Here is a 20,573-nt window from a genome sequence, read left to right as displayed (position 1 = left end):
CCTCATTCCTAATCTTGCCATGGTTCAGATAAGCAAAATTTCTTTCATTGTAGAGAACCCATGTCAGGAGTGGAGGAGTTGCAAGTTTCCGGTCCAGAGGATCCAGGGTATGTTCTGTATTTATTTGAATTAATCAATAAATACCATGGAAAATAATTCATAACTTGTGTTTTTATCAACTTTTACCTTCAGTACTTCATATTCTTTTTTTTTTCACTAGAAAAAGGGTTACCAGTATGAAATCTACTGCAGAAGTTCCACTAACTAGCCGTTCTCGCAAACCAAAGAAGTGGTCAGATTCATTTTGTGACCCTTTGAAGTAAGACTTTTTTGCATCCACTATTAGATATATGAAAATTAATGAAGTATACATAATGCACACTACATCTCTTTACATTGCTTCAACTTTGTGGCTACAAAGACTGAATACTTTTATATTAAATAAAACTCTTCCTGTGAAGAAATTACCCTATTTAGTCTTGAATGCTGGGCTTGCACATTGTTAAATTTTATACTTCGTCTTGAATGTTGTAAGAACAATGCACAGCTTTATACTAGTACTACATTATTTTCATATTCATTATCTCACTTAGAAAGTATATGAAACTGAGATGAGTATATTTAATTTGTTTACACATATTTGACCCCCCCCCCCCCCCAAAGTTTTAAGTGTGCCGTGTGCATGAATAGAATACATCTTGTATATTGTAGCTTGTCCATTGGCATCTCAGTACAAAACTCGGATTTAGATGCAGTAAACTCAGGCATATACTTACAGCCATTCTGTAAGTATATGAAAGTTTTCACATTGGGCTCATCATTTTAATTTACACCCATGATATGTAAATATTTGTTTATTTATTATATGAAATGAGCTTTTATGATCAATTTTGTCTGTCTCTTCATCTTTTTAGAAACTTTGCTCATAACTTGAATGGGTAGTGATAGGGTTTCATATTTCATATGCACATTCCTTGTGACAAGACCTTTTCATACGTACCAAAGTTATTTACCTAGTTATCTGGACCTTAGAGTTTAAACTACTTTTAAGAAAACTTAACCAATTCAATATTTTCTGACCTTAGGACTTTTTATTTTGTATATAGTTTCTTTATGGCAAGATCTTTCACTGTGATACCATTTTTGACCTTTTGACCTTAGAGTTGGACTTTTTAAAAATTTGATCTACTCAATATCATCTGAGTTATTTTGTTAAACTTTCATATTTTGTATATAGATTTGTGGCTAGACCTATGGAAGATGAAGATAACAAACAGTGATCAATGTCATAACTCACCATGATCTATGACCTTCTCTAGAACAGCAAGGTCATGCTAATCATATAAATGAGACAGCTAAAGGACATACGAGAGAAAAACTCAAGAAAATGTAATACACAAAAATTAGGATTTAGAATTTATTTCACAAATAAGCTAGTAGGATTTTCAAAAAAAATCCTGACTCCTGAAATAAATTCTATATACATCCAATAAAATATTGAATATCCTCTATCTATTGAAATGTATTTGATATTGGAAAGACATGAATAAACGTTTCTTTAAAGTTTATTTACATGAAATTAATTTATGTGTTAGACCAGATGATGTGAACAGTATGGCAGAAGATGTGGCCTATGAAGAGTTTGGGTTTGAGTGGTCTGGGCCGAGTTTCACTAAACATCGTATCCTCAAACATAGACGTAAGTCTAGACGTACGCGTAGATTACGGTAATTTTGCGTTTTACTAAACGTCGTATCTTACCATTTGGCGTAGATTTACGTCAGATTTTCCATGTGACGTTAAACAGCCGTAGCGACCACGTAACGTTATAAAAATGGCGGCGTACATTTTTTTCCAAAGAGCACTTCGTCGTGAAAGGGTTTTCCGTGATAGAAGTCAAGCGTTGGACGCTTTAGACGATGTAGAACTGATTTCCAGGTAAAAATTTCCAAGAAGAATTATTCTCGAGCTCATTGATGGTGTCGACGCCAATGTGAGACCCTCTACAAACCGATCACTCTCAATTCCAACACAGTTGGAGGTACTTGCATTAAAATGCATCCATCACCAATGTAAACATGTTTAAATTGTCTCCCTTGATTACTTATGCACTTGTTCGCCCGTTCATGAAATGATTCGATTTATGAAGTAATTCATATTACATGTAGATTTCTATTAGCATTTTGAAAATCATAAAAAAAAAAGCATGTTTTCAACTGAATATCATAAAAAAAGTATGTTTTCAACTGAATATACACAAGCAAAACAATTAAAAATTTACAGAAATGAAAGATGTAAGAAATACTTAAGAAATGAGGGGGGGGGGGATAAAGTTTTAACGCATTTACATGAAGATACAAGAATTACATGTATGCACTAAACGTGTCTCATTTTTTAAAGACACTATAATAAATGTTTTAATCCATATCAAATCTCATAAGCACTTTGATTGTGAACATTTAAAATAAATGTCTGTCTTTGTCATGTCACAACGGGTTTCATTCATCTGTTCACAATATCACTATTGATGTTTTGTCTGCATTACAAATTTGAAGGTACATGTTGCAGCAGCTATCTGTGTAAGGTGTAAAAATTTCACGAATCTTACACCATTGATTATAATTGTGGTTTTTTCCCCTTCTATATATGTATATATCACAGTGTTTCAACACTCGTAATTAGGATAATTTAGCATGACCTTATATTAATAAATCTACCTCAAATTCCGTTCTCAAATCTACGAACTAAACATATTGTAACTTATATAAGATACATCTCTTTAAAATGAATTATATTCTTTTGTATTCTTGAATATATTCCAATTGCATTCCAAAATTTTCATCTTGATAATAAAATAGCAAAAATTAATTTTGGAAATTGAAGTTTGTTATGTAATTGTGAAAATAAAAAAAAAGTGTAGAAATATTACATTTCTTTGTAAACAATAGCACAATGGTGTGCACACATGCATTTGAAAGGGGGAGGGGGTGTGAATCAAAATATTTAACTCGTCATCAAAGGGGGGAGGTATGACACACGATATTTAATTTATGTATTTTAAAATATGTCATAAAGTTCATACGATATCTTATAAAAATTCATTCATAAGATATAGCTTATGAATTATAAAAGATTTCTTTTGATACGTATGTCTGAATTGATTTGTAAGATATTTTACAAAATGCGTCATAGACTTTATAAGTTTATAACGTATCTTATGAAATTTATAACATATCTTATAAAAGTTATAAGATATATTATAAAGTTTATGAGATATGTTATAAACTGTAAATTATGAGATATCTTATAAAATGTAATATATATCTTATAAACTTTCTTTTTATAAGGTATTTTATAAAAGTTATAAGATATCTTATAGCAGTTATACTATATAGGAAGTAAGATTACATATGGAGTATGCAATACCTTATCGAAAATGTTAATAAGATATGCTATAAAGCTAATTTATGAGATATCTTTTATACAATATAAGATAAGATAACTATGCAGTGCCAAATTAACATAAGCTCAAATAATTGAGGATATCAATTCATTTGATGCGTGCAACAATTCAATTACTGATCTCTGAATTATTGCGAACATTATTGGAATTATGGATAGTATTAATTATTCTGCTCAATACATATGCGCTAAAATTCATTTGTTAATCCCATGAAATAAATTGATTATACAGACAATTGATTTGATGTACGCATTAATTCAATATGTTGAGAGCAAGATAATTGATTTGATGCGAGTATTAATTCAATAGATGTGAGCAATAATATTGAATTTATGATATCTTCAAATACTGAAAGATATATATAATTATTTGAGTTCATGTTAATTTGGCACTCCATAGATATATCTCATATATTTTATAAAAAATCTTATGAAGGATATAGGATATCTCATCAACTTTTTAAGATATCTTTTAACTTTATGGGATATCTTATAAAAGTTATTAGATATCTTTAAAGAGGAATAAATCTAAAACATGGAATGCTAAAGGGGAGAGGAGGACTTACTATGTTTATTTAACAACAAACCAAAACGATATACCCTGCATTTCACAAAGGGGTTAAAGCAATTAGTTTATCATTATAATATGAGGAATGGAAATTCGTTATTTTTTTTATCAATATTGTTTTCTTTTAAAATTAAAATATAGGTGTTGTGCACATTGCGATATCTCGCAAAAGCTGATTTCTTCTCGGAAGTGGGGGACATGCATGGCGTTTCAAAGGCATCTGTGTGCGTAATTCTACCAAGGGTGTGCAGAGCATTGAATATGTTCCTCAACAACATTAGTTTTCCTAATGATGCAACAAAGCTTAATAAGATAAAGGAGGAGTTTCATGGCATAGCCAGATTTCCGAATGTTGTGGGCGCCATTGATGGGACACTTATTCCTATCCGAGGAATGAGTGGTGATATGAAGCCTGTGTTTGTGTCCAGGAAAAATTTCCATGCCTTGAATGTTCAAGGAGTGGTGGATGCAAACATGAAGTACTTTTATTTTTATCAATGCTGTCTCAATGTAAATGTATTTATGAGTTTTTTCTTGCACTGGTCTAAAAGGTACAAACAATCAAACCTTTCTTTTTTATATACATGTAAATCTGTTTTGAAAATATATTTTGCCAATTGATCGGATGCACTACAATTAAAGAGGTTCGCACCTGACATTTGGAGTAATGTCAATTTTTTGGGAAGTTTATTTTTTATTACTACATTGAAGGAGAATTAGGAAATTAAAAAGAAAAACTGGGGTCGCAACACTTTTTATTGGGCTATAGTGTTCTAAACATGACCGTTTTGTACTTTAAATTTATTCAATTAAACTTGATTTGTCTGTTAGTGTCAACACAACATAAGCAACACAAATCAATGATTACATAAAATTCAGATTTACAGTATATATGTAAGGAAGCTGTAGCCTCCAACACATAATATGACAAATAAACACATCACTTATGTATTTGCATTGTAGGTTCATTAACATCAATTGCAGATTTCCTGGAAGCACTCATGATTCGTACATATTCAATAATTCCAGTCTGCCTGAAATCTTGGAGACCTTACCAAGAGGAGGGTGGTTACTGGGAGATTCAGGTTACCCTCTTAAGGATAACCTGATGACTCCATTTAGCACCCCATCCACACCTGCTGAGGAGCGTTACAATGTGGCGCACTGCAAGACCAGAAATGTGGTGGAACGAGCCTATGGGGTGCTGAAGTCAAGGCTGAAGTCAAGGTTCAGGTAAATAAGGAATTACAACTGCATGTATCCTTAAAAGACACTGTTTATACCAGTAAGTAAAAACGAAGTAAAATTAAAGTTAGCATTTTCTTATAGGTGTTTACACAGCAGCGGGGGTTATCTTCCCTTTAAACCGGAGAAGTGCTCCTTAATAATCGAGACATGTATGAGACGGCACAATAAGGCAATCAATGAAAAGATCCCTTTGCGACAAGGTGGGGTTGTGGCCAACCAGCAGAACAATGCTGTGTACCATGGAGCAGCAGCACAGACTGCAAGGAATTTAAGACAACAGGTCGCCTCCAGACTTTAATAAGGCTTAGAATAAAAAAAAAGTAATATCAACCATGTATACATGTGTACGATTTATTTTTTCTCATAGTCCCAGCACTGATGAACATTATAAGTAAACAAATTTCTGAAGTGACCATTTCTCTTATCTATTAAAAAGAGAGCTAAGGCAACAAAATGTGGTAAGCTGTTAACAAAATTTAATGATAGGAGAGACAGAAAGAGGAGAGAGAGAGAGAGAGAGAGTCTGGTGAACGGTGAATCTGTCTCTCTAGGGCGATCGCAATTCTCTCCAGTGCCATTACTTTTCTCTCTTCCTGTTCCAATCTCTTTCTTTTCAATTCCATCAGGTCGTCCATTTCTTAAATTGAAATTGAAAATTTTATTCCATTCATACAATTGATTGTTAAAATATGTTTTTAGAGAATTATAAAGTATAAAATAAAACACACTCGACAGGAAATTGGTGTAACATGTTTAAAATATGCTCCAAATCACACCTGAATTCACCTTGGTTTGTAGGTAGCAAGGTAAATGTACCAGTTTTTGTTAATATTTTTTATGGTGGTATGAAACACCTGAATATCTTTAAACATATCAGAAGTGTTTGGTAGTAAAAACATAATTATAATTTTCAAATTTTCATGATAATATACAGATGTGAACTGTACATGTTTGTTTTTATGGAATGATATATATTCATAGGAAATGTTCTAATGCTTTAATCATTACCATAGTTCATAAACTTTCTCCTTCCCACTGGTTCTCGAATCTTCCTCTTCAAAGAGACCTCCTGCGATGCTGTTATTATAAAGAAAATTTTTGAGAATGATCTACAATACATGTATTTTGCAGTTTTAGGATACCATATTAACCTTGCTACAAACAGACCCCCCCCCCCTTTTTTTTTTTACAAGTAAATTATTATTTAATTAATATTTCCAATGACCGGTTTCATTATCATTTATCCCAATATTAATATACAGCAATATGCATGTAAGAAATCAGAATGCAATTTAATAATAACTTTATTGCGAAAGACATACATCTTATAGCATTATAACAAAATTGAACATGGATAATAATTACTAAGCTGAAAATAAACGGCCAATTCTTTCAAAGACATCTAGCATACAATAGTATATAGTAAATACACTAGTATAGCGATAGTAAAAAAGGAGAATGACGATACAAATTACATATTATGGACTGTTCTTAGTTCAAGAGCTTTACAGATAAATTTCCCCAAGTTACAGAGTTCTTTAACATTGTTCACACTTAGTAGTTGTATAAATTTGAACATGGAGGGTTTACTCCAGTAATACTTCTTCACTAATTTAGCTCTAATCTGGCAATATACAGGACAGACTAACAAAAAGTGGTATTCATCCTCAATTTCAGAGATACATGTTTTACAAAACCTTTTTTCACGTGGTACATTTTTATGTCTGCCAGTTTCTATGGATAAATTATGTGATGATAGCCTTATTTTGGAGATACCCTATTTGTACAATTTAGGAATAGATTTTTCTAGGTAATATTGCAAGCAAAAATTATCAACCAAATGTTTGTAAATAGTGCATTTTGATTCATACTGCATGTTGCTATGTAAATTTTGAATAAAATGATCCTTCAATCTTTGTTGTATTATTGGCAAACAAACATGGCTATTTAAGTTATGTTGATCATGCCACATATAACTAAGTCCCAAACAATCAAGTTGTTCCTTGAAAAAAGTAGCCCAGTTACGATTTGTGTGCTTTGTATTTCCACAGATATTGTATAAACATTCATATGCAGCATTAAGTATACGATTTTCAGACTGCAATAGTTTAAACCAAAACTTGAACATTCTCAAAATACGAACATAATACAATGGTAAACGCCCTGTTTCAAAATATACCATGGTTGTATTAGTGTTTTTACGAACACCAAGTGCAAATTTTAAAAAATCCAGATGAACCTTTTCAATGTCAGGTGCTTTATGTAATCCCTACACTTCACATCCGTAATTCAAAATACTACAGACATAGGTATCGAAAAGGGAGGATAAGGTACAATGATTTAAATACAATTGTTTTATAGTTGATTTAAGGGCAAATAATGCTTTGCGACCTTGTGATGCTAACTGTTTCTGCGTTACCAAAAATTTACCATTAAAATTAAATAAAACGCCCAAGTAAACAAATTGATCTAATACTTCTATACTTTCATCTTTATACACCCATTTTTCATCTGTGCGAATCTTCCCACCATTTCTAAATACAACAATTTTAGTTTTTGCTACATTAACAACTAAATCCCATTCATCTGTATAACTTTGCAGTTTATTTAACATATTTTGTAGTTCAATAACCGATTCTGCAAGCAACACCATGTCATCAGCATACATCAAAATATAAAGACTTAATAACTGTAAATCAGTCGGATGATTACCTTTTTTGATAAATTCAATTTCAAGGTCATTCACATACAATACAAAAAATAGGGGAGACAATACTTCTCCTTGTAATAGACCAATGTGATTTTCAAAAAATTGTGAAATGTGACCAGAGGATTTTACACAGGTTCTAATCCTACTATACATGGAGCGAACAATAGTAAGCAGCTTCCCTTGTATACCGTAGTGTTTTAATTTTCTATACAATTTTTCCCTGTTAACTGAATCGAATGCCTTCTTATAATCCACGAAGCAACAATATAATCGTTTTTTGGATTGGAGTGATTGTGTTATAAGACAATGAAGCGCAAAAATTGCCTCCGTAGTACCTAGCTTAGGTTGAAAACCAAATTGTGCATCTGAAATAATATCATACGAGGCTGCCCATGAGACGAGTCTTCTGTTTAGTATGGAAGTAAACAATTTGCAGAAACAACTAACAAGACTTATTCCTCTGTAATTATTTGGATCAGAAGGATCACCTTTTTTGAAAACAGGCACAATAACAGCGTCAGACCATTGTGTTGGAAAAAATCCTGATGATAAGATTCGATTAAAAATAATATGCAAATATGGTACAAAAAATTCTTTAAATTCCATGAAATACTCATTCAAAATATAGTCCAAACCATGAGATTTCCCCCGTTTTAATTGATCAATAGCTTCGGATATTTCTTTCTCGGTAATTTCCATATCTAGTTCATTAAAAACTGTAGGTCCTGTGTCTTCTACATTAGAATAATCTTCTGTGGGAACAAATGTAGCTAAATCTTTAAAATGAGTGTGGAACGATTCTAAGTCTATTGGAGTATTTTTTGGCTTTCTTTTTCGAAAATGCTTGTAGAATACTTTTCGGTTTTTGTTTACGGAGATGTTCGAGTAAATCACCCTCCTTTCGTAGATATTGACGCCTGAGTTTAGCTTCTAAATGTTTATAATTCTTTTTTGCTTCAATTAAATTCAAGTGATTTTCTTTGTTTTTGTAATGATTGAACTGGTTTAAGGCTACACGATATGTGTTATATTTACTTTTAAGCTCTCTGTTAAACCAGGGTTTATCATGTACTCTATCAGGGCGCTGGCCCCCTTTATTAGACTTTCTAGGGACTTCAAAACTAGAACGCATTAAATCAGCCAAGCGTGTAGTGAACGAATTGACCGATTCATCGATACTGGTTTGGGACTCACACGGGTATTTTTCAAAGCATTTCATAAGTTCCTGAGAATTTTCTAATAGTGTCGACCTTGCCTGTGAATGAAGTTCCTGGTTCCAGACGAAGTATGATGACTCTTGATTTACCTCAACAGTAGAATTAATGTTTTGGATAATATGTTTTCCTGATTTGATTCTGATATGGAGTGGTGCGTGGTCGGAGTACATAGTAAAATTTGACACAATAAACTGATCAATAGAGGGAAATACATCAGGGGAAGTTATAACATAATCTACAACGCTCATACCCCTTGGTCCAACAAATGTATAATCATTGTCCATTCCTAAATGGTGCCGACCGTTTAGGATTCTTAGCCCACTACTTTTACATAAAGACAGTAACTTGTTACCCAAGTCATTAACAACCTTGTCTGGATTTGATCTAACTTGGAGTTGCGTATCTGAACCATAGAATAACAATTCTCTCAAATCACGTAAAACATCATTATGTAGTACATCGTGTAGAATAAAATCACTTGAGTTAGAAGTTCTAGCATTAGTATCACCGATTAGCATGACTTTACCCAGGCTCATATATTCAACAATGTGGTTTTCTAAGTCACTAAATACATCACAGTCATAGGTTTGATAAAACGTGGAACTACTAGGGGGTATATAAACACAAGCTAAATAGACATCTCCAAGACTTGGCATTAAAATCTGGTCAAGTTTAAGCCATATGACAGTGTCGTGCATATTCTCCAGGAAAGAAACATATTGTTTATATTCATCGCGTATTAAAATAACACAACCCCCACCTTGTACTGATTTCGTTAATTTTCGTGGAAAAACATAACTATGGAATCCCTCAACATCAATACAGAAATCTTTTTCTATCCAACATTCTGTAAGTAAAATTATATCATACGAAAGAATGTAACATTTGAATTTAGTGTCATTAAATTTAGAGGCAAACCCTCCATTAATGTTCCAGTTAATTATTTTAACAAAATCACTCTCCGCGCGCCCCTAGGTCTCATCATCGCCTCCAGACACCTCGATTTGTGTCTCCACGGTCTGTTGATCCTCGTCCATATCGACTTCGTTTGGTGCCACGTACAACTTGCCGTCAATGAAGAGCTTATCGACTTTAAGCACGGCCCTCCTATTGTTCCTCAATGCTCTCTCCATGACTGGGATGAGTGATTTTCGCTTCTGAACAATTTCTTTTGGGAACTGCTCACGTACACTGAAATTACTATTTTTAGCCTTGAATGCATTGCTTCTAATGTTCTCCCTGACTCGAAAACTAGAGAATTTAACGACGATTGGCCTGGTTCTGTTTCTGTCAAACTTTCCTAAGCGATGAGCTCTTTCGATATTTTCAAATACCCCAGAAACACCTAACTCTGTTTCACAAAAGTCATTAATAATGTTGACACAGTTTTCTCTTCCATGACCTCTATACTCTGCGAGTCCAAAAAAGAGCAAGTTGTCCCTCATGCTACGTGCCTGGAGATCTGTAATTTTACTTTGTAACTGTTCGTTAACAAGTCTCAATTCTTTAACCTCTTTCATTGTATCTTTCATATCAACTTTTAGGTGATCTTGTGCTTTTCTGATTTCCCCTATCGTGTTCCCCATATTTCCTGTGAATTTCTCCAAATGACTGACCCTATTCTGAACAGTTTCGATCTTGTCACATAAATAACTCAAATCGTTACTTACTTTGTCAATTTTAGAGATTTTTACGTCGAGATCATTTATACGGATCATCAATTGGTCCACCCAAGCAGGCTGTGCCGTGTTCGAATGGGCTGGCGGTGGCGCATTGTTGAACTTGTTTCGTTCGGCGGTATCACCATTTCCATTGTTCACCGACTTTGCTGACTTTGCTTACTTATTGTTTGGCTTGGGAGTAGATCCATCTGAAGACAAACGTCTCTTATTGTCGTCCGACATGTCTGATATGTCCATGCGTGTTCACAAGTCATCAAAATTACACACAACACTTTCCAAATAGAAGAAATGTAAAACTTGTAGCTTTTCAAAAATATCGACCGTCCATTTAAACAAGAGATGTTTGTAATGAATATATGCCCCCATGGTGCAAAACTGAAAAGGGTTATACACACATCATTTAATTGATAGTAGTATCATCAATTCAAAATACTGAGCAAACAATATCTTTCTATGTCCAGAGTAGATTGACCATGTGACCTAAAAATCAATAGGGTCATCTACTCCTTATGCTGTACCAGTGTACCCTTGACCATGTGACCTCAAAATCAATAGGGGTCATTTACTCTTTGGGCTGTACCAGGGTACCAAGTTTGATGTCTGTCAAGCAAAGGATTCTAAAGATATTGAGTGGACAAAGTCTTCCTATGTCCATAGTAGATTGACATTTTGACAATAGAGGTCCACATATGAAATATCATTACGATCAAGTGAATGGTTCTCAATATATTGAGTGGACAACATGTGGTCTATCGGCCGATAGGTGCAAAGCAATATGCCCCCTTCTTTGAAGGGGGGGGGTAAATATAATTATGTATATCAATATCATTCCCTTTTTCTCATCCCAAGCAAAATACCCATACATACCTGTAGATGGAATAAAAGTTTCCTCTGCAGTTATGTCCACAACAGATTCTGAAATTTTCAAGATCATTATAATACATAGCATATATATGGATACATATAAAATTTGCACATGAACATGTAGATTTCAGTTACAAGTAATCTGACTTTAAATATTTTGTAATTGTGTAAGAAAAAGTACACCAACTTTTCTCAAACTGCCGAATTTTCATATGGTGAGTTGAAATATAATAACATGTCAAATAATATGCTAAGTTAATCATGTGTATTTATTTGTCAGCAGATGTTCTATACAAATTGCCATATGTGTATTTTAAAGTATAGCTAATAGGTTCAACTCGAAAACGAAGTAGCTACATGTAGTTGATAAATATATTTACCAGAAATACATTGTGGTGTCACAACACAATCTCCTGTTGCTCCAGGACAACTGTCAGTGGAAGTGGAAGATTTCTCCAGTGTATAACCTGTATGTCATATATTTTCATAATATTAACATGGCTAGCTAGAACAAAATTTCGAAATGCATGTATCATTATCATCATGATCTTGGCATACATATATGGAGAAGTCACAGTCTGGTTAACACAATTTATATATAAAAAGAAATTTACATTTATTTTCCTCTCGTCCTGTATCCACTCCACCTTCCAGACCATGTATGGCTTCTTTGAGAATGGTACCAAGTAGCTAAGAGAAATGAATAAAATGAATTTAGTATGGAATATGTGTTGCTTCCAAAAAAAAAAAAAAAATCAAGTCACTAAAGTGTCTATATCAGTTTTGCATATAATAAAACATTTGACAAGGAAACTTTGTTCTGTTGTTTTTCATATAACAACCTATTGTGTTTTTGATGCGAAGGGGATTGTACGACGATGGCTTGTAATAATTAGACATGATTCCGTTGCAATCATCGAGGAGGTCGTCCGTCTGACTTTTGGATTTGATTACAGTGTATAAGATAAGATCTGAAAATCAAATGTTGATCAGATGAGCGATGCATGTCATAGTCTTCTTCCTTGACATTTGATGAAAAACCTCACTGTATTTGCTCACAGAAATGTCATGAGAACAAAACTGTTAATCATGGATCTAAAATTGTTGTTCAGGTGCACCATGCTGCTCATGGACCTCTTTTTTAAATATCGTCCCGCAGTTCTTTGTAAATTTCTGTTTTGCATGTTTCTCAAATGTTTCGGTAGAAAAAAGTTTTTATTTGCGATACTACTGCGGTTGTTCGGGTAATCCATAGAAACCATTGGAATTCTATTATATTGTTCTAAGGCTCGCATTGATCTTTTCGAAATTATTTCGAAAAGTTTCTATTGAAAAGAGTTATTAGTTGCGATAATAAGTCTGATGTTCAGGCTAGCAATTCATAATTAGACGATAAAATATGATAAATCGTAATAAACTAAACAATTTTTTGTTTAACATGACATATGAAAGCTTTGTTCAAAAAAGTGATAAGTGGTGGCACAAATACGTCTCTACAGGTGAGCCATGTTTGCCCGTGGGTATTTTTTTAACGATATCACATGATATGCCTTGATAAAATAAACAAATTTTGTTCAAAATGTTATTGCAAAGAATGTCCTGAAAGAAAAAAAAATAGTTGGGACAATAATAGTAGTGTGAAAACCAGAGTTCTGGCGCCGACTTTACTATAGCGCCACCCTGAGCGGGTGGCGTCGGAAATGACGTCACAATTGGTCAAGACTGACTAATCAGTTCAATGAAGAGCTAGATGTCATGAATAAACAATTGACCCATTGTTCTCCCTATTGTTCTCAAGAACAAAAGAGAGGATCATATGACAATCTAGACCTACTTAAGGAAGTACTCTACATCGTCATAATGGCTGACTTCCTTTGGAAACATGGTGGAAAATATGAATATCAGCAATATTTGTCTATTCATTTAAAACATTCTCGCCTAGCCGAGTAGCTCAGTAGGTTAGCACGTTGACTCCTGAACTGTAGATCGCCTGTTCGATTCCAACAGGGGTTTAAAAATTTTCTTAGATTGCTTTCAACTAAAACTGTGTTTTTGACTAAGCAAAGTAAATTTGAAAGTTTTCAATTTCAAAATATTGTTGTACATATCCCCCACTTTTTATCCATATCAAATTTCTCTGGTGTAGCATATATGTACCTCCTTAAGAACCGAAGATGAAAGGGATCATACGATACAATCGATTGATCAAAGGGGGCCATATGATATGACCAAAATGAGCTCATATAATAGGCGTTGAAAGGTTCTGTTGTTGTGGTGATCAATGGTTCAAATCATTCGCAACACAACTAAAAATAGAAAACGCCAATCCATCTAAAAATAGATCAATTGTTGTCAACACAATAATGATGACTTTGTGTTAATCATATGACACGAACTGGAAGGTTTGTCCTGAACAATAGAACAAATAAAGATTGTTAAAATTCAAAAGAACTAATAAGATGCAAGATCTAGGAACGCCAATTATTACTGGAAATTCCATGACATCATACCTCCGGGAAACAATAAGAATAATTGATCCACCAGCGCACCCCTTTTTGTAACATCAACTTTTCACTCGTTTGTAAACAATTAAGGTCTAGATTGAGAACACACGTTCAGAAGATTTAATGGCAACTTAGTCATCAGACATTATACAGGTAAGGACATGTTTGAATCGAATGAGTAAACACGGGTCTTTTAAACCCTCAATGCAGTTAGTTTTATGTGACATATCAAATTGAAGGTCTTGACGAAGCCCACGGACATCATGAAATTTAATGTTTTATTGCTAATCGTAATGTATCGTGTGACTTCTTTTTTATACCAATGTTACTCTTTGTATTCATAATATATACATGTATATCAAATTTTAAAATGCTTTCAATATCGTTTGTTTAACAAGTTCCCCCCGGGGGGCGGGGGAGGAGGGGTCTGCCGCACGGAATCAAAGTTTCCGATAACTCAAGATGCCGGAGGAATTGGTTTCCGAATACATAAGGTTATGGAAACAAAAGGCACCGGAACTCTATAGCCGGAAAACCATAAGATTCTAAATTTGAAAAATGAGTCGTTGTCGTTGATGTTGTTGCTGTTGTTTTTGTCGTTGTTGCTAATCGTAATGTACTTCTTTATTATACCCGTGTTACTCTTTGTATTCATAATTAATATATATATATATATATATATATATATATATATATATATATATATATATAAAATTTTAAAATGCTTCAATATCATTAGTTTAACAAGTCCCCCCGGGGGCGGGGGAGGAGGGGGTCTGCCGCGTGGAATCAAAGTTTCCGATGACTCAAGATGCTGGAGTCATTGGTTTCCGGAGACAAAAGGTACCAGGATGAGTGAGAATTCCGGAAAAATAGTGGTATGAATTACCCCAGTGGTCACAGGAACTCTTAGAAACCGGGTATAATTCAATGCTTCATGTACGTGAGAAAACAGCCATTTTACTCTATTGTTATAATAATAACAACAGTGGTTTTCTTTTTCTAAAATATTTATTACTATGTCATGCAAATAATGTAGATATACAGACTGACGTTGATATAATATATACAAGAAACCAAGTTTAAAATTCTACACCACTGGCATTGACTAATGAATTCAACTTTGAAGGACAGCAGAACCATTTTACAAGGCATTGCTTATTACATCGACGACCTTTTGTTCTTGATATTCTTTCCACTTTGAATACGTAATCCTCACGAACATCCACATATATAAGTTCGTTGGTAAAGGGTTTGTATGAATTATCGTTGATTCTGTATACGGACAGTCTTCCTCACAAATGTGTTCAGCTTTGAAATATTCCACATTGCATTTCTCCTTACAGCTTCTATTCATACTCTGATGGTATGATTTGCTGCATTTCGAACTTTTCTTTTTTCTTCTTGGAGATTGTAGTATCTCAAATTGGTGTTCGTCTTCCGCTTTCAGTGGATTGTTATGATTGAATGGTCATGTTTGTGGGTCGAAAAATCAGAGTCAGGCTTATTTCGCCGTTCGAGAAGGTTGCAGGCTGATTGTCTTTATCTCTTATCTCCAGGCGTATCTTTTCCAACTCTTGGATTCGTAACAGTACTGGGTACGGTCTCATGAAGATTGGATTCTTGTTAGATTCCAAAAACGACACGCCTCAGCATTGGTCTGTATTGTTCGCCCACCACAGACGTGTCCCATGCATCACAGTAATGGTACCTTCACATTCACGGATTTTTCTTACGAATCCTTATGTATTCCACAAATCCGTAAAAGTACACGGATTGTTACGATATAGACACTTTAAAAACCTATTTAAGAACGTTTTAAGAGTATATACGAGTATTTACTGGCCATTTACGGTTTATTACGAGTTCTTGCGATGCATTTACGGCAAACATTTACGATTTGTTCCGACTGAACACGGATAAATACGATCAATTTATGACATTTTACGAGCTTTTTAGGGATTGTTGCGAGTAATTTTACGGAAATTTACAATTTAGCTTAGCTGTTACGTGTAAATCACGACCTGTTAACGTGTTGATAACGTCCTGTTACGAATAGTTAGGGGCTAGTTACGATTGTTTGCGTTTTTGACTCAAAAGTGTTCGCAATTGGCTTTGTATCATCATTCGACAACTGACATTAATGTGTATCTTCGTTGATGTCTTGATAACAACTGAAAGAAACTGTCAGATTTTGCGTCTTTTATACCTTTCCTTAATCGTAAAGTTTAAGTACGTACTTGTAAAGTAATCGTGTCTATGCATAAAGCGCTCGTAATGACTCTGAACAATCCGTAAAGCGATTGTAACACGACGTGAATGAAGTCGTAAATATAATTTAGGTATTCGTAATAATCCATAAACAACTCGTAAAATATCTGTAACATATCGTAAACTAACTGCAAAGATTTCTTGGAAACCTTTTTTACGAGTGTTTAATTTACGGATTCTTACGAGAGGTTTACATGTTCTTGCGACCAGTTTACGATACTTGTGGATTGTTACAAGTTATTGAATGTATTTTGGACATGTCAAAAAATTTGCCCCTACTTTCAAGGATCCTTACGAGTATGTGCGAGTTGTGATGAATTATTAACGTATACCGACGAGTGATTTACGAATGCTTGCGATTGAGTACGAGTCGGAGATCCGTAAGAACTCGTAAGAAAAATCCGTGAGTGTGAAGGTGGTATAAATGTAAAGCTCCTTCTTTGTAGTCTTGGCAGTGCATTCACTTAGTTCTAGTGTCCATTGTTCCTTAAACGTCAACCTTTTGGGCAATGTGACCGTAAAGTCGTAAGGCCTGTTGCTTGGGAACAGGTGTTTGCTTTCGGAGAATCGAAGAACTAACGTTGTTGCCATTCTGTTTGATAATGAAGAGATTTATGAGTGTTTAGAGTATTTATACTATCAGTCAAAGGAAACTACACTTCATATGCAATGCACTGAAAGTGACTTATAAAATAGTGAGACAAAACCACCACCACCACGGACATCAACAGCAACACCACAAACTACAACGACAACAACAACGATAAAAACAATAACAACAACAACGCCAACAACAGCGATGACGACAACAACAACGGTGACCACTGGAGTAATTTATACTGTAGTTTTCCCGCGTTTCGGAGAATCGCATGAAAACGTTGTATGATAGGAACGTGTTCGAATGCCTATGCTTAGTAATACAAGGCGTGTCCATAAGAAGGCCTATATAAAGTGTCGATATCACGAGTAAGGTCATTCTAAGCCAGTCTCACGAAGTGCACGTACTGTAACACAAGTTTTTATTATTATTATATTTAATCATGAATGAGGTCCAATATTCACACTTAGACGTTGCATGTACACTTGCTTTCGGACACAGGTTTCCATAGTTTTTTTCAAATATTTTATCTATGGTTTTTCCTGGGCGGTTTTTAACGTCAATGATGTTTTCTTTCTTTCTTGACACTTTATTTAATTCAATACTTGCATAAAACTTGTTCAAGTCAGTTACCATGTAGTATATTTGTTGTAAAGTTATTGAACACCGGCTGCCCGACAAGCTTGCCTGGCTTACACCAAACTTGTGCTTTGTTGTCATGTGCGCAAAAGGGTTGTATTCACAGAAGTGTATATTATACCACTATTTACCGGAATTTTCGCTCATCCCGGTACCTTTTGTTTCCATAACCTTATGTATCCGGAAACCAATGCCTCCGGCATCTTGAGTCATCGGAAACTTTGATTCCGCGCGGCAGACCCCCTCCTCCCCCTCCCCCCGGGGGACTTGTTAAGCAAACGATATTGAAAGCATTTTAAAATTTCATATACATGTATATATTATGAATACAAAGAGTTACATGGGTATAAAAAAGAAGTCACACGATACATTACGATTAGCAATAAAACATTAAATTTCATGATGTCCGTGGGCTTCGTCAAGACCTTCAATTTGATATGTCACATAAAACTAACTGCATTGAGGGTTTAAAAGACCCGTGTTTACTCATTCAATTCAAACATGTCCTTACCTGTATAATGTCTGATGACTAAGTTGCCATTAAATCTTCTGAACGTGTGTTCTCAATCTTGACCTCAATTGTTTACAAACGATTGAAAGGTCGATGTTACAAAAAGGGGCGCGCTGGTGAATCCATTATTATACCCCCCGAACGAAGTTAAGGGGGTATATAGGAATCACTCTGTCTGTCCGTCCGTCTCTCCGTCCGTCTGTCTGTCTGTTTGTGCAGATTCGTGTCCGGGCCATAACTTCTTTGTTCTTTGACTTATGCATACCATATTTGGCACACAGTTGGATCACCATGAGACGATGTGTCGAGTACCTTCATGACCTCTATATGATCTTGACTCTTGACCTCAAGGTCGAAATTAAAGTTTTTTTTTGTTTTTTTTTTTACAATGGATTCGTGTCCGGGCGATAACTTCTTTGTTCTTTGACATAGACATACCATATTTGACACATGAGTGTATCACCATGAGGCAATGTGTCATGTACCTTCATGACGTCGATATGACCTTGACCTCAAGGTCAAATTTAAAGGCTTTTACAATGGATTCGTGTCAGGACCATGAATTCTTTGTTCTTTGACATAGGCATACCATATTTGACACATAAGTGTATCACCATGAGACGATGTGTCGGGTACCTTCATGACCTATATATGACCTTAAACTTTGATCTCAAGGTCAAAATTGATTATAGGGATTTGACATAGTCATGCCATATGACATGGGTGTATCACCATGAGACTATGTGTCATGTACATTCATTATCTCTTTATGACGTTGACCTTTGATCTCAAGGTCAAAATTATAGGTTGATGCCATGGGTTTGTGTTCGGACTATATCTTCCATTTTCTTCTACAAAGGCATGCCATATTTTTACACTCAGGAAAGAGGTAATCTATACCTATTAACAACACCCTTTGGGAGATTGGGGTAAACGGGCGTATTCTTAGTGAGCATTGCTCACAGTACCTCTTGTTCTTATTGTTTCCCGCAGGTATGATGTCATGGAATTTCCAGTAATAATTGGCATTCCTAGATCTTGCATCTTATTAGTTCTTTTGAATTTTAACAATCTTTATTTGTTCTATTGTTCAGGACAAACCTTCCAGTTCGTGTCATATGATTAACACAAAGTCATCATTATTGTGTTGACAACAATTGATCTTCTATTTTAGATGGATTGGCGTTTTCTACTTTTAGTTGTGTTGCGAATGATTTGAACCATTGATCACCACAACAACAGAACCTTTCAACACCTGTCATATGAGCTCATTTTGGTCATATCTTATGGCCCCCTTTGATCAATCGATTGTATCCTATGATCCCTTTCATCTTCGGTTCTTAAGGAGGTACATATATGCTACACAAGAGAAATTTGATATGGATAAAAAGTAGGGGATATGTACAACAATATTTTGAAATTGAAAACTTTCAAATTTACTTTGCTTAGTCAAAAACACAGTTTTAGTTGAAAGCAATCTGAGAAAAAATTAAAACCCCTGTTGGAATCGAACAGACGATCTACAGTTCAGCAGTGGACGTGCTAACCTACTGAGCTACTCGCCTAGGCGAGAATTTTTTAATGAATATACAAATATTGCTGATATTCATATTTTCCACCATGTTTCAAAAGGAAGTCAACCATTATGACGATGTAGAGTACTTCCTTAAGTAGGTCTAGATTGTCATATGATCCTCTCTTTTGTTCTTGAGAACAATAGGGAGAACAATAGGTCTATTGTTTATTCATGTCATCTAGCTCTTCATTGAACTGATTAGTCAGTCTGGACCAATTGTGACGTCGTTTCCGACGCCACCCGCTCAGGGTGACGCTATAGTAAAGTCTGCACCAGAACTACTGCTAATAGAGTTATTCAGGTGAGCAACGTGGCCCATGGGCCTATTGTTTGACCTTGTATGATATGTATATCATTAAAATGGACAACATTTACTTTTGTTCAAAATATCTTTACCAATGCTTCGCGACAAAATATTATCAACTGCTCATTTGAGTGATAAGGCCCGCGGGCCTATTATCTGATCTTACAAAATCAAATACCTGTTGTTCATTATGTTGTATTAAAAGAAAACATTAGTGCAACACTTATTTGGTTAATCGGATTACCATTTGGCCTGTAGACATACATGTATGACCTCATTTAACTTAACATCGCCGTTCGGACTTGCCATCAGGCCCGTGAACCTATTATTTGTTCTAAAGCACACACCAACATATATATATATATATATGTGTGTGTGTGTGTGTGTGTGTGTGTGTGTGTGTGTGTGTGTGTTTTGTG

General features: G+C 34.7%; 2 protein-coding genes and 1 pseudogene across 2 annotated transcripts; 1 reads left to right on the top strand and 2 right to left on the bottom strand.

Moving 5' to 3' along the window:
• Positions 1-1,601: 1,601 nt before the first annotated feature.
• LOC125680952 (putative nuclease HARBI1) lies at positions 1,602-5,576 on the top strand (annotated as a pseudogene).
• A 3,061-nt stretch (positions 5,577-8,637) lies between these two features.
• On the bottom strand, positions 8,638-12,503 carry LOC130053726 (uncharacterized). The gene is made up of 4 exons (XM_056161168.1): positions 12,366-12,503; positions 12,132-12,218; positions 11,755-11,802; positions 8,638-10,052 (listed from the first exon to the last, which is right to left on the bottom strand). Exon 4 carries the CDS (start codon positions 9,901-9,903, stop codon positions 8,767-8,769), a length of 1,137 nt encoding a protein of 378 aa, XP_056017143.1. The 5' UTR covers positions 9,904-10,052; positions 11,755-11,802; positions 12,132-12,218; positions 12,366-12,503; the 3' UTR covers positions 8,638-8,766.
• On the bottom strand, positions 10,059-17,976 carry LOC125676242 (uncharacterized). The gene is made up of 3 exons (XM_056144456.1): positions 17,895-17,976; positions 11,755-11,802; positions 10,059-11,042 (listed from the first exon to the last, which is right to left on the bottom strand). The coding sequence occupies exons 1-3, from the start codon at positions 17,974-17,976 to the stop codon at positions 10,177-10,179; spliced, it is 996 nt and encodes a 331-aa protein (XP_056000431.1). The 3' UTR covers positions 10,059-10,176.
• Between the last annotated feature and the right edge of the window lie 2,597 nt (positions 17,977-20,573).

The sequence above is a fragment of the Ostrea edulis genome, chromosome 1 (genome assembly GCF_947568905.1).
Source record: "Ostrea edulis chromosome 1, xbOstEdul1.1, whole genome shotgun sequence".
In the NCBI taxonomy this organism is placed as follows: domain Eukaryota; kingdom Metazoa; phylum Mollusca; class Bivalvia; order Ostreida; family Ostreidae; genus Ostrea; species Ostrea edulis.
Note: the sequence above shows the minus strand (reverse complement) of the source record. Positions and strands in the feature narration are given on the sequence as shown.